Source organism: Acipenser ruthenus, chromosome 3 (assembly GCF_902713425.1).
Source record: "Acipenser ruthenus chromosome 3, fAciRut3.2 maternal haplotype, whole genome shotgun sequence".
NCBI lineage: Eukaryota > Metazoa > Chordata > Actinopteri > Acipenseriformes > Acipenseridae > Acipenser > Acipenser ruthenus.
The window spans coordinates 84,149,893-84,164,732 of NC_081191.1; the positions used below are offsets into that span (position 1 = coordinate 84,149,893).

General features: G+C 38.5%; 1 protein-coding gene across 1 annotated transcript in view; it reads right to left on the reverse strand.

The window, feature by feature from the left end:
* Positions 1 to 105: 105 nt before the first annotated feature.
* The window catches only part of LOC117394545 (obscurin-like), a 116,637-nt gene continuing 101,902 nt past the window's right edge, over positions 106 to 14,840 (reverse strand). Inside the window, exons 77-85 of the mRNA XM_059020977.1 lie at positions 9,700 to 9,770; positions 6,550 to 6,672; positions 5,172 to 5,339; positions 4,584 to 4,707; positions 4,020 to 4,259; positions 2,801 to 3,024; positions 1,894 to 1,969; positions 1,277 to 1,426; positions 106 to 835 (exon numbers count right to left, since the gene is read on the reverse strand). Of these exons, the coding sequence (XP_058876960.1) occupies positions 631 to 835; positions 1,277 to 1,426; positions 1,894 to 1,969; positions 2,801 to 3,024; positions 4,020 to 4,259; positions 4,584 to 4,707; positions 5,172 to 5,339; positions 6,550 to 6,672; positions 9,700 to 9,770 (1,381 nt within the window). The 3' untranslated portion in view covers positions 106 to 630. The remainder of the gene's footprint in view (positions 836 to 1,276; positions 1,427 to 1,893; positions 1,970 to 2,800; positions 3,025 to 4,019; positions 4,260 to 4,583; positions 4,708 to 5,171; positions 5,340 to 6,549; positions 6,673 to 9,699; positions 9,771 to 14,840) is intronic.

Here is a 14,840-nt window from a genome sequence, read left to right on the forward strand (position 1 = left end):
CAGATATTAAGTGTCAGTTTGACCCAGTTCTGTTTATTACATTTATTACCCATTGCAGGGAATGTGACAGTGAAATAGTAAAGCCGCTGCCCAGTATACACACACATTATTTTTATATTATGTGTGTGTGTGATGTTTTACATACTGTAGTTGTAGGTCACTGTGATCTATTTTTTATTTAACTGTTTTTTTTCAGCCAGACCAGGATAAATGTATTTCCTGACATTTTCCTTGGTCTCAAGCAATGATTTTTTTGCATTTTGATTATGTTTACATAAGTCCTCTGCCACAACCATGCAGTAGTTAAATTGAACACCCAGTCTTTATTATTGTGGTCACATCAGAAAACAATCTTTATTTGAAATCTCAATTAGCATGGTTCCACAGTTAGAAAACACCAGCCTTGGCACTGATGTAAGGATTCCCAAAGACAAACGGCTGTCTACGCAACTTAACACCCTTTAACACGTGGTGATGTTATTCACTCCACTACGCACAAGGAGAGAAATATAATGTTAGCAAATGAAAGGTAGGAGAACGGTTATTAAGGCTATGAGGTACATCTTTAAACAAGAGAGACACTCAGTTTCTCTTTAATCTAGCAGTTTTATATCAGACCATCCAGGAGAGTTATGACTGACCACTTCCTGTGCTGAAGTGTCCCTGGATAGGTACCTCCAGTTTAGTGCAACGGTGTGTCCGTCTCGTTTCTCGCTCCCTCAGGTAACCATGGAGCTTTGCAGTTGGGAAGGAGACGACAGAGTGCCGCTGTTTAGAGGCTTGATCTCCACATAGCCATGGCAACACAAGGCAGTCTGACACAGAAGGCCTTCCCCTGTAATGAGGGAAACATGGTCATTTTTTGTGCATAATATAAATTCTGCTCTACAATGGTTCCCTCCTAATGTAGTCTTTTTTTTTATCTTGGAAGTTCTTCTGTTCAGCTGTTATATGTAATCTGAAATCTTGACTGCACCACTTTTCCTGGAGACCCTTTCCCCAAAGTTTATTTAAGAAACATTAAGTGATTAATGTGATAAACATAAAAGAGGTTCCCCAGCTTGTGAATTTACAAGGAGTTCAGAATGGTGCAGTTTAATTGAGTGATAGCGTGTTGCAGTGCACTCCTACACCACTGGGAGAACACAGATACTGTGCAGATTAGTGTTTCCCAAACACCGGTAAGTAATATTTGAAAAACAAATCCACAATCGTCAATAGAGTTCGAATTTATTTGAAAATAAATAAACTTTTGGTGTCTCTGTAGAGCTCTCACCAGGGTTTATTGTTCAGGCTGCACTTCACAAAATTCACAGCTCCCTCAGACAGGCCTGGGTAACATCTCCCAAATTTGATCTTTCCTCTCTTTATGTTCTTCTCTTTTTCACAGTGTATATCTGAAGCGAAGGGCCAGTCTCCACTCAGCCTGCAAACACAATATTTTATTTGACAGTAGTATCAATTGTGAACTTTAATTTTTGTAAACATTTTGGATTATTGACACTACTTGAAATACATAGCCCAATGGTAAGTAGATACAAAGACAGACATATACTGTATATAGACAGAGATAAAAGTTTGTGGCAAAATAAATTCTACACACACTAAACTGGATTCTTCATACCATTTGATTGGTCATCAGCATAGTACCAACCAATCAGAATACTAGATAGTCATGTTCAGCCCACCTACTGCCAATAATATTAATGCTTCTATGTCACAAAGTCAATGACTGCGCTGCAAAAACCAGAAACTGCTGCATTTGTTGCAAAAGCAGAAAGCCTGAGCCCTGGCTGGACCACAATAGCTTGACAGGATCTGTAATCGTGCAAAACTGGATATGTACACCTGTAAAACTGCTCATTTCAAACATGACGGCTTGCATGCACTCACATGACAAAAGTCAAAACACCAATGCTCCAGATGTCTGTTTCTGGTCCAACTCCTTTCCCTTCCAGGATTTCTGGAGCTGAAAGAAATACAATATAGAAAAAAAACCCAAAAAACTCTATAGCATACTCTAAATACAGTCTGCCATATTAAAAAGTTAACCCAGTTACCTAAAGGGTAAACCAATATTGCATCTGCTAATATTATTTTATTAAAACAGTGTTATGTGTATATATTCTGTTACATACCAAATAGTTGTTTCTTCCATAGCTATTTGGCATGTATTTACTCTGTAATTCCTTAAAATACATAGAGCTTACAAAATAAGCACCTTCACTTTGTAGGTCTCACATTTTCCTATATTAAATACTCACCCATTATGTTAAACTTATATTTGATTTTTTAATATCAATCAATCAATCAATCAAATCATTCTTTATTATTTATATAGCACCCTTCACAATAAATCGCCCCAAAGTGCTTTACATAGATAAAACCAGAATAGTATTTTGTGAACAAAATGCTGCACATTTTGCCAGAATGAATGGACATTGAAAGAAAAAAAAATATTGATGATTGAAGAGCTACTTCTGGGAGTTTTACAAGAACTGAGACTCCCTGAAGACACTTTGGTTAGCCTTCTCAGTACTGTATGTGTTTTCAACATATCTGCTTTCCTTCATGTGACCTCATGAAGTGAAAAGCAGGAATGTGGAGTAAGTGCAACATTGTTATGTCTTAAATATTAATTCTATTTTTAAAATATATTAAACAGGAAAATGTGAGATCTACAATGTGACAGTACTACATATAGAAAAGATGTATTGGAATAACTTAGCTTAGGAACTTTAATACATACCTTATTGTGTAACGATAAAATGAAGTGGAATTAAAGATAAAGGGGACGCACCTCTGTTTTCAGTCTGTTCTTTCATCTTCTCCACCATCAGAGGCTTTCCCGCAGTATACGCCTGCGCACAGCCAAAGTCCACAATCTTCAGCACGTTGTTGTCGGTGACAACCATGTTGTCAGACTTCAAGTCGAGGTGGAGGATGTGATTTGAGTGGAGATACTGGACAGCATTGAGAATCTGCAGGAGAGACTCTCTCACCTCCAGCTCAGAGTATGAGTCCCTACATGGAGAAAATATATTTTTTAGGCCAGAACCAAGCAACAGCAAGAAAATGTGATCTATTAGCAAAGACTACCTCCTGAACAAGTAACGACTGTGTGTTATGTAATTGGTTGATTAGCAACATTTTGTAATACATTATATATATATATATATATATATATATATATATATATATATATATATATATATATATATACACACACACACACACACACTAAAAAGATAGCTTCACTGAAAGATAGTGAATATGACACCTAGTGGAGAACTGGAGAAGCAACAGGCTGACTCTACAAAATATCATGCAGTCGCAGACAAAAGTATTGGTACCATTGGATGGTTTTATTATTATATGACGTGGAAGAGAAAAACATATCAGCCATCTGCGACACTGTAAACCCCCGCCCCACCCAATGTAAGCTCTGACCTGTGAGCTGTTTGCTTCGCTGCCCGCCTAAACAAACTTACAAAATATTTTAAATAAAAAGCAACATTCACGTATCCAGATGTGATTGGGCAGAGTCCTGTCATTTTTACAACAGATTCAGCCTTCGACTCCTTTGACTGGACAACGCGTGTGCAAGTTTATAAAATGCTTGTTCTTAATCTGTTACCTGTTACGCATAGGGTACTAATAATTTTGTCTACGACCTTATGTTATTATTAATTATTTATTTGTATTTCAGACGCCTTTATCCAAGTATGTGGTTTTTACAATTTTTTTTTTTTTAATGCAACAGAAATAATTGTGGAGTTTTTCTTAATATTTGGGATGTTAAAAAAAAAACAACAAAACTACAAAATAAACCATAAATTAAGATCTTCTTTTTAGCACTTTCAAGTTTTTTTTTCAAATGGTTTTATTTTGTATTATTAACACGGCTTGTTTTCCTTTCAAATATATTTGAAAATATACTCCAAAGTGCCTCCATCTCTGTCAGCTGGTTGACTCTGGGTAATTCATTTCTTTAACAAAGAATGCTGTTGAGCTCCTACCTTTCTGCTAGGTTGTGCAGCAGTTCCTGTCCTGCACACAGCTCCTCAATGAGGACCAGGTATTTGGGGGTGATGAAGGCTGCTTGCAGCTGGACCACATGGGTGTGCCGCAGCCTCTTTAGTATTTGATACTCTCTCAACACCAGGTGCCTCTTATCTGCTTTATAGGGCGTGACTTTAGCAGCAAAAAACTTTTGAGTCAAGTCACCCCTGCATTGTTTTATAATGCTGAATCGACCTCTGAAATAAAAACACAAAAACAGGGAGGTATTAAGAGATAAATAAAGCATCCTGTACAGAACAGAGCTTATTGAGACATATTTACTAAGTTTTAGTTCAGCTTATATTCAGTTTACACCACTAATGTTTTAAAACATAAAATCAACACACTTTGTTAATTTAAAGGCCTCTAAATGCACCAATGTTGTTTTATACTTGTTACATAAAATCGTGGAGTAAAGTACAGTATTAATCTGGTGTTTTCTAACTGAAGCTAAATTAACTTCCCTTTAGAATTCTTAGACAGCCAAGGACTCCAGCATGTCCTTGACCTGTGTACAATACCTATTTATCTCAGACAGAAAAGTGTAGGTTTCATGCATGGGAAAGAGGAGGAATCGAGACTGTGGTTTGCTGTCTTCATCCTCAGCCCTTGGGGGAATGGTGCGGATAAAGGGAATATGCCATTCTGCAAGATAAGCAAAGAGAAAAAACAGTCGAGGACTAATTTAAAAACATTTAAAAGACAAAACATCATCTCGTCCTACGAAATCTCAGTGAAACCTGCAGCATCCAGGTGCAAACCTGAAATCCTCACTCAGCAATAACCATGGACCTGGTATTTAAATAACCAATGCCAGCAGCAGGGTATTCAGCACATTATGTTTCTCAAGAGTGTTCAACAACTTGGAACAGTGCGAGCAAATTAAAAAAAAGCCACTCCCCTAATATCCATTATTTGTAATCAACCCAGGGGCCTTTTGATTGAGGCATTTTGCCAGATTAGTTTTCTGGTAACACGTGCTTGGGTTCTGCTGGTCATTTTAGTATAAGCTAAATATGACTGTGGGACACTTCAGCTTTGAAAGTTGTTTATGCAATACGAGTCCCCTCGAAGCACTAATTTACGCACTAAGGGGAAATGGACCTCACCTTCATGTTCCTCTCCGATGGTTGTTTCTGCTGATTGTTCACTGTAGGGTCCCATCCCAGCCTTGTTCACACAGGCTACCCTGAACGAGTACACTGCTCCTACTGAGAGCTCGCTGGCAGTGTAGCAACTCTCTACTACCCCCTCAGCCAGTGTCCTCCATTCACTTCCTTAACAAGAAACACAAGGAACTTTCAGAGAGCAGGCCCCTGGGCTGTGACTATGGCCTGGCTGTTAATCTCTGTACCATGATCTATACCAGTGGTACTCAACTCTATTCCAGTCCTGGTCTTATTCCAACCAGATCCTAAATTAGTTAATTGCCTCTTAGCAGCTTCAATTAACTATATTAGAACCTGCTTGGAGTAAAAACGTAGACTGGATTGGATCTCGAGGGCCAGAGTTGAGAACCACTGCCCTATACACTTGCTGTAGTTAATTAAAATTGTGGCCGACCCCCAATAGATCACATTCCATAAAGACCATACAGTAATATGTTTATTTGTTACAGTGTTTTGTGATGTTTGACATGAAAGGTGCAATATACATTGAATTATGAAAAATGAGGGCTTTCTCTCACTCATAATCTTCTTGCTATCAAATGCACTATAGCAATTTCCTTTCTTTAGTTTAAACACACACACACACATATATACAGTATATAGATAGATAGATAGATAGATAGATAGATAGATAGATAGATAGATCCATCAGGTTAGGGTTAATTTAAATCTTTAGAACCCCAGGGTGGGGTTGTCTTGCGAATGACCCCATCGCGATGCAGAAAATTCACTTAACCCGAACCCAATCTGAAGAAGATCATCCGAAGGCACACCCAAGTCAAGCAGTGACCATCAACGTCACAGTGTGCATCGGTCTTCTAATTAAAGGTACAGATTATATATATATATATATATCCCTGCTGCCTTGGATCTCTATTGCTCGCTCCTCTCTTCCTTCTCCTCTACACTCACCTCTGCCAAACACTCCTACTTCCACTCTATAATTCTTCCACTAACAATCCCTGTAAACTTTTCTCTACCTTCTCCTCCCTCCTTAGCACTCTCCCTCTTCCACCTTTCTCTATCTCGGCTGATGACTTTGCCTCCTTCTTCTCCTCCTCCAAAATTACTGACATCCGCAAACTCTTCACAACCTCGCCTCCTTCCCGACCCACCCTCTGTTCTCTGCTCACTCACTCCCCATCACCCTCTGCTTGACTGCTAATATTATACATCAGATTCCTCTTACATTTTGTTTAAAACTTTGACTTATTATTGAAACAAAAAACAAACACAAGGCGTTTCAATACATTCTAGCATGGATGGCCTTCAGTATCAAAATCGTACTTGCCACCTCTTAATAAGACAGTGCCTTTACCTTCTGTGCTGTACTGGATGCTGTAGGTGACAGGCTCACTGGACTCTAAAGGCTTCCAGACCAGCAGAGTCCCATTACCGGCCACTTGGGTGACTTCAGGAACAGCGGGGCAGATGGGGAGCTCTGGAAACACCACAGGAGAGGAGGCCAAGGTTAGAGGGTTAGTGTTGCCCTGTACATACTGTTAGACAGTGTGTCTGCAGCAAAACTGTTCTGAAGGTTCAGTGTTTATTAGCCCAATTAGAGACCAGAATTCACTATGACCAAGATTCTAATCCCCTCAAGAATTTGTGCCAATACATGTCCCTACCAATGTTAATGCCAATATATATATATATATATATATATATATATATATATATATATATATATATATATATATATATATATATATATATATATATATACACACACAGTACTGTGCAAAAGTTTTAGGCAGGTGTGAAAAAATGCTGTAAAGTAAGAATGCTTTCAAAAATAGACATGTTAATAGATTATATTTATCAATTAACTAAATGCAAAGTGAGTGAACAGAAGAAAAATCTAAATCAAATCCATATTTGGTGTGACCACCCTTTGCCTTCAAAACAGCATCAATTCTTCTAGGTACACTTGCACAAAGTCAGGGATTTTGTAGGCATATAGTCAGGTGTATGATTAAACAATTATACCAAACAGGTGCTAATGATCATCAATTCAATATGTAGTTTGAAACACAATCATTAACTGAAACAGAAACAGCTGTGTAGGAGGAATAAAACTGGGTGAGGAACAGCCAAACTCAGCGAACAAGGTGAGGTTGCTGAAGACAGTTTACTGTCAAAAGTCATACACCATGGCAAGACTGAGCACAGCAACAAGACACAAGGTAGTTATACTGCATCAGCAAGGTCTCTCCCAGGCAGAAATTTCAAGGCAGACAGGGGTTTCCAGATGTGCTGTCCAAGCTCTCTTGAAGAAACGGGCAACGTTGAGGACCGTAGACGCAGTGGTCGGCCAAGGAAACTTACTGCAGCAGATGAACGACACATCATGCTTAGTTCCCTTCGCAATCGGAAGATGTCCAGCAGTGCCATCAGCTCAGAATTGGCAGAAAACAGTGGGACCATGGTACACCCATCTACTGTCCGGAGAAGTCTGGTCAGAAGTGGCCTTCATGGAAGACTTGCGGCCAAAAAGCCATACCTCCGACGTGGAAACAAGGCCAAGCGACTCAACTATGCACGAAAACACAGGAACTGGGGTGCAGAAAAATGGCAGCAGGTGCTCTGGACTGATGAGTCAAAATTTGAAATATTTGGCTTAGCAGAAGGCAGTTTGTTCGCCGAAGGGCTGGAGACCGGTACACAAGTGAGTGTCTGCAGGCAACAGTGAAGCTTGGTGGAGGTTCCTTGCAAGTTTGGGGCTGCATTTCTGCAAATGGAGTTGGGGATTTGGTCAGAATTAATGGTCTTCTCAATGCTGAGAAGTACAGGCAGATACTTATCCATCATGCATCTGATTGGCCCCAATTTTATTCTGCAGCATGACAACGACCCCAAACATACAGCGAAAGTCATTGAGAACTATCTTCAGCGTAAAGAAGAACAAGGAGTCCTGGAAGTGATGGTATGGCCCCCACAGAGCCCTGATCTCAACATCATCGAGTCTGTCTGGGATTACATGAAGAGAGAGAAGCAACTGAGGCTGCCTAAATCCACAGAAGAACTGTGGTTAGTTCTCCAAGATGTTTGGGCCAACCTACCTGCCGAGTTCCTTCAAAAACTGTGTGCAAGTGTACCTAGAAGAATTGATGCTGTTTTGAAGGCAAAGGGTGGTCACACCAAATATTGATTTGATGTAGATTTTTCAGTGGGCAGCAGTGTGGAGTAGTGGTTAGGGCTCTGGAATCTTGACCGGAAGGTTGTGGGTTCAATCCCCAGTGGGGGACTGTCACAAAGACAGCCGGAGTGGGTGGCGTCAGACCAGATGCAGGAAATAAACAGACAGAGATTTGGGGTTTGGTGAAGCTGGGGGCGTGATCGCACCCAGCATTTAATAACAGAACAGAAAATAAAAGGTTTGAAACAAAACAGGACACGGCACTTTAAGCCAAAATAAATAGACAGACAAAACGAACTAACACTTAACAAACGGTGCACGGAGACAAACAAACACGGTGAGAACAAACACTTTACGTTTTTATTTCGCTTTTCTTTCTCCTCTCTCTCTCTCTCCCGTTCTCCACTCACCGAACACCTAACACCGAGTGAATGCTACGTGTCTCTATATATACTGTTGTGCTGGGATTCAATTACTAATTAATTATTCACTTGAATCCCAGCACGTGAATTAATTCTGTGCAACCCCGTGCTTACATATTACATTTAACCAGCACGTGAAGTGATTTGTGCTCTCCTCGTGCCTAAATACAAATCTACACTTTTTAAATACACGTGAAACACAGACCCATTTATATCCCGTGTACCAATCTACACACCAACATTTACACACGCACGCAACATACAACACATAACACACAAATGCACACAGGGGCGGGGCGCATTGCCACAGGGACACTGCTTGTACCCTTGAGCAAGGTACTTTACTTAGATTGCTCCAATAAACACCCAACTGTATAAATGGGTAATTGTATGTAAAATAATGTGATATCTGTATAATGTGAAATAATGTATAATGTGATATCTTGTAACAATTGCAAGTCGCCCTGGATAAGGGCGTCTGCTAAGAAATAAATAATAATAATTTTTCTTCTGTTCACTCACTTTGCATTTTGTTAATTGATAAATATAAATTATTAACATTTCTATTTTTGAAAGCATTCTTAATTTACAGCATTTTTTCACACCTGCCTAAAACTTTTGCACAGTACTGTGTGTATATATATATATATATATATATATATATATATATATATATATATATATATATATATATATATATAAAAGCAGCTCACAACTCAATCTAAAGATTTTTGGTTTAACCAACTTCAAACCTCTTATAAATGTACCACAATGCATTCGGAAGGTGATTTTGCAGTTTTCTCTGCTTTATCATGCATGTCTGTGATTAAACTTGCTGCACTTTGGTATGCTTTTACCACAGTATATTGCAGTAAACTTCTTCAAGATTTAATCTGTGTTTCCTTACCTACAGTGTGCTTTCTTGTTCTTTCCTGCGTACTTCTTTTTATTCTCCATGGGTTCCAATTCATTTCTGTTCATTTTGCTAACAAAGCCTTTATAATTAAGTCTCCCTCTCTCTCGCTCTGAATCCTCTCAGAATGTGTCACAGTATAGACGATTATAAAACTGGAAGATTCTGGGACACTAGTAAAGCTACAGGGCTCTGCTTAAGTTAGGTCTCAAGGTTATGACACAAATACCAGCAGTCTTGGCACCAGCATTTGTTTCAGTCACCGCCTCCACTGCCTCAGTGATATGTAAGAGCACCCAAAATAACATAGAATTACGTGACATAGGACTGGGAAACAGAAGACCTCGGTTTTCGACTTGCGCACTCAGCGATGCCTGATACTTAATCACTTAATCTCCTTCATTTCTAACCAGCAATAAAACAGAACAAGAAGGCCCTCCAGTAGAAACAGCTTGCAACTGTTTTTTTTTTGTTGTTATTATGTGGCATCTAAACCTGATCTAAAGGTAAAGTGTTTGTAATTAAATGTAAAAATGTTTTTTGCAGCTTTATCTGAGAGGGATTTTAAAGGGGAAGTCTCAAGGAACAGTTACATTTCAAGTTACATTTAACTAAATGGTCATTTTACATTTATGAACCTTGACAGAATATATTCATCTGCTTTAAACATTTCAATGAACTTCATTTGATAATGTAAATACTAAAATAAATGTTTCTCCATGATAATTCACAACTCATTAGTATTTTCCAGAACTCTCCTTTACAACAGTTTCTTTCTTTACTGAAGAGACCTGGTTATTGTCTGACTGGTTCAGAAATGCTGTTTTGTGGGGCTGGCATTAGCAACCTAAGCTTCCTGAGCAGGACTGTCAATTTGTTCCACAAAGATTACATTTCTTTCTTATTCTTGGGCTTTGTTTACATTTGAAATATCAATTCACTCTTCTATACCTAAAATTTTGTAGTAATATTCAGCATTGTCTTAGTAAAAAAAAACTCCTATGTAAATCACATCCCTCATACCAACCTTCATCTTTGATGCTACATGCATGCAAAAATGTTGGCTCAACGTCAAGCAGGTCAATGGAGGCTTTTTTTTTTTTTATTTCCACCTCTGTGCACTCTGAGGTTCTAGCTGCAAGGCTAAGTGTTTCTTCAGTGTCTGTTTCTGGTACATCTTTTTTTTTTTCATGAGTCAGCAATATGCCCAGGGGTGTCCTACAGGCATATATAACTCACAGCCCAGGGTGTATTTTACTGAATTTTGAAAGTGGTAGATACAATATTATTTGTACTGTTCATTTCTAAAAACAAGTATAGAAAGTTGCTTCTGTTTAGTCAGGATTAGATGCTTCATGTACAAGGATTATACCAGTGGTGTTCCCATTGAATACAACTCCATGGGGTGAAAACTATCTGTTTTATCAGTGACTATCAAAACAATGGAACAGCAACAACCTTGTTTAAATGATACTTAGGCTAACTCCAGTCCAGTAAAGAGCGGCCATATCAAAACGAATTAACTATGAAAGTAGATTGCGGAAACTGAATCTATTCAGCCTTGAACAAAGAAGAATTAGTGGGGGTTGATTGAAGTGTTTAAAATCGTAAAAGGTGACAAAAGTGGAGTTTCAATGCATGTTTTTTTTTTAGCTCAAGACATTTGCTCAAGAAAAATGTCTTGTATAAAATGCTTTTTTGGGTTTCCATTCGCTCAGTTTATTTAACTCGAGTAAACCAGGCTTTTCACCTGACGTCATGCAAATGAAGTGGAAAGGTCAGGGTTGATATGTAAATTAGCTCTGCGTACTCTCGCTGTTTTTGAAGATTATTCATAACATTTTGGGAAGATGTGGTTTCAAGGCGCAGAGAACTGGTACATGAGTGAATCTAAGCTGCTGTAATAAAGCAGAATACCCCGTGCTTGGTTGGTTAATAATGTGTTTTACTGCTCTTGCCCAAATTGTTTTTTTTTTAAATGTCATTGGCGGGGTGGTATGTCGTTAATATTGAATCCAGTTTCAACTAATTTATCTTATGACTCATTCATTAAAAATTAACTGGGAAGTATAAAATGAAACTGACCAACACAGGTATTGCAGATCACCATGCCACACATCTTCCATGTATGCTCCCAAGGCTGTCTTGGGAACAGTGGATGTTTTCCCTTTGTTTCAGGAGCTTGAACCTCCAAACATCCTCTACCAGCATATACTTTGCCTTGTTATCTAATGCCAGTGGCTAGCGAAAGGATGGTTTGGACACATACTTGTCCGTCTTGCTGATGGGAAGATCTTGTGCTGCATCACTCTTTCACAGATCTGCAGGGGATAGAGTACTTTCGTGTTGCCAGCGCAACATTCAGCATTATAGTGGAACTGGAAAAGGAAGATATGCAGCCAAAAAGGAATTATGTATGGCCTCCTGTGCCAGTGGAAAAAAGAGTGGTGATTGCTCTGTATAGGCTGGCATCCTCAGCTGAGTACAGGGTTAGGGTTACTCAGCTGAGTACAGGGTAGCTGACAATGTGTTTGGGGTGCTAAAACCATAGTTCACCGCTGTATTTACAAATTTGTCAACTCCCTTGTTCAGAGACACTGCAACACGTACATAGCTATGCCAGATGTAACTGAAGCAAAAAGCACTGCTCTGCGGGACCGTCCTGCTTCTCCTGAACGGCACCTCCTTGCTCTTTCCTGCAGGTAGGACTGATTCAGTTTTTTTAATTTGTCCCTAGCTTGTGGGACTGTGCGCTCTATTCCTCTTTCTGAGAGGACATCAACCACTTGTGGTACACATGCTTGTTTGCTGTTTCGGGCGATCGAGCTGGCTCAACACATCCAAGTCACTAACTATACTTATTAATGCCCGGGTTTCCTCCTCGCTCCAGTGATTTTGAGTTGAGGCCGGACGCACGTTGTCTTTCGACATAGCTGGGATCAAAAGCAAGGGAATTCAGTTACAGACATTTAGGAAGCAGCTCACTTGCGCGTCGTGTTTAACTTTAGCATAGTTTTTACAGTATTCTCAAACAGCTGTTTTAATACTATAACAAGTGTACACCGCAGTTTATGGTAAGTGGTTTATACAGAACTGTAAACCCACATATACAACATGACAGGCCAGACACAGCAAAAAACAATAATGCTGCCCGCATTATCATTAAGTGAACCAAGTCAGCCACTGACTTTCTGCCATCTTGGAATCCACAGTAATAACTGACCTGCTCCCTTGCAATATTTATAGTGATGTCACTTAAGGATAAACAAGCTCACTAACATTTACATGTGAAACACGGGTTTCCATGCAAAACTGGGCTTGGATTTTCCCGTGTTTTTTGTCATTTACACAAGTAAATGAGATTTACCATATCCCTCTCTTTGGCCGTTTTTTTTGGCCACAATGGTTTGCGATCAACCTACTACCAGGCCTTCTCTTGTTTATAATCTTCTTTAAGAACTGCCACCAAAAGCAGTTCTACGTCTAACACCAACCAAGTGTGTTCATTTAGATCTACGACGATTCAATATTTTGAAAGTAAACTTTAATATGCACATGTTCAGTCAGCTAAGGCTACAGGGTCTCTATTTTTTTTACACCATTCAACCACAAAGATCTGGTGCTCAAAATGTGTAATTAAAAGAACAGACACATACAGTAGTTATTAATATTGATGCAAGATATTTATTTTCTCTAGATTAAAACCTCATCTGACACATTATATTGAAACAAAAGCAAAAAAAACCACATTAAAGTACTTCAAACAAAACTGAAATTGACATTGTTAGTAACAATTTGTGCTTTTTTTTTTTACTTCAGTGTATTCCATTTTTTTTTACATGACACTTTTTAAAAAAAAAAAAAAAAGAAAAAAATCTATCAAATATCTTCACACAAACCTTGCATCAGTTTTCCAACAGATCAGAGGATCAGCCACTTCCATCACTTGGCTTAAAAGCTGCCGGTTTCTGTTCCTCTACCTGTACGTGGCTTATAGAATCAGATTCCATTAAATAGAAGAACTGGTGGCAAAACCTATTTTCTTTCACTGTACAAGAAAGGAGTCGCTGTAAACATCTGAGTGAGAAGAATTTACAGCTTCCAAAGAGTATGAAGCAAACATTGTACAATAAGCTTCTCTCAATCAATGGATCAGTCAATCTATTGTTTTTATGCTTTTGTCTATATATATATATATATATATATATATATATATATATATATATATATATATATATATATATATATATATATATATATATATATTAACAAAAAACTGATCAGAAAATAAAGAGATGCCAAAAATTTTATATTTAGCACATGCTCTTGTACATTTCATTCAAAAGTCTCAAAGTATGAGTTATTTAAAGTAAACATGGATCACTGGGTCTGATTAAACAATGTGTTTAGGACACCTGACTTCAGTAATTGAGTACGGTGTAGTGAGGATGAAGTCACAGCAGTTACAGCAGGCTATGGAGGTGTCAGTGTGCAATACTAAAATTGTCTACTAAACACAAAAGTCTTGAAATTATAACATCACCATGCCTCTCCCTAACTCTATTAATGTGTACAGTTACTGTATTAGGCAGTATTAGGCAGGGCAGAATAAGTTGCAGTACATAAAGATATGGAGGTTAACATTTTAAGCATTTTTATTAGCTGATTTCAATTGTCAATTCAATTACATTTAATTATTATTTGCCTGTGTTCTATCTGGTGCTTCAGCTTTGGTCATATGACATAAAATAACATAAAGGTATGCTTTATTATTTTGGCATTGCATTTTCCTTTCATTCTGCATACAATTTAAAATGGTCTTTTATTATAATTCTCAAGAAACATGAATGTTTCCCTGTTTCTTAAATTATCTCACCCTCAAAGCAGTATTACTGCAAATTACTATAAGAGTAAACATGTTTGTCATTTCTTACAATGATGCCATACTTAAAAAAACAAAAAGAGGGCAGCAGTCTCACAGGATCCGCCCGTCAGTCATGGTGATGACACGGAGAGGCGGGGAAGAGGGTGAGTTGGCTTTCCCTCTCTCTGAGTGGCTGAGAGGCGGGCCTTGGGGGATTGCTCGGTGCATAAGAACTGCGCTTGGCTGTGCATTTGTGTGGTTGGAGAGAGGA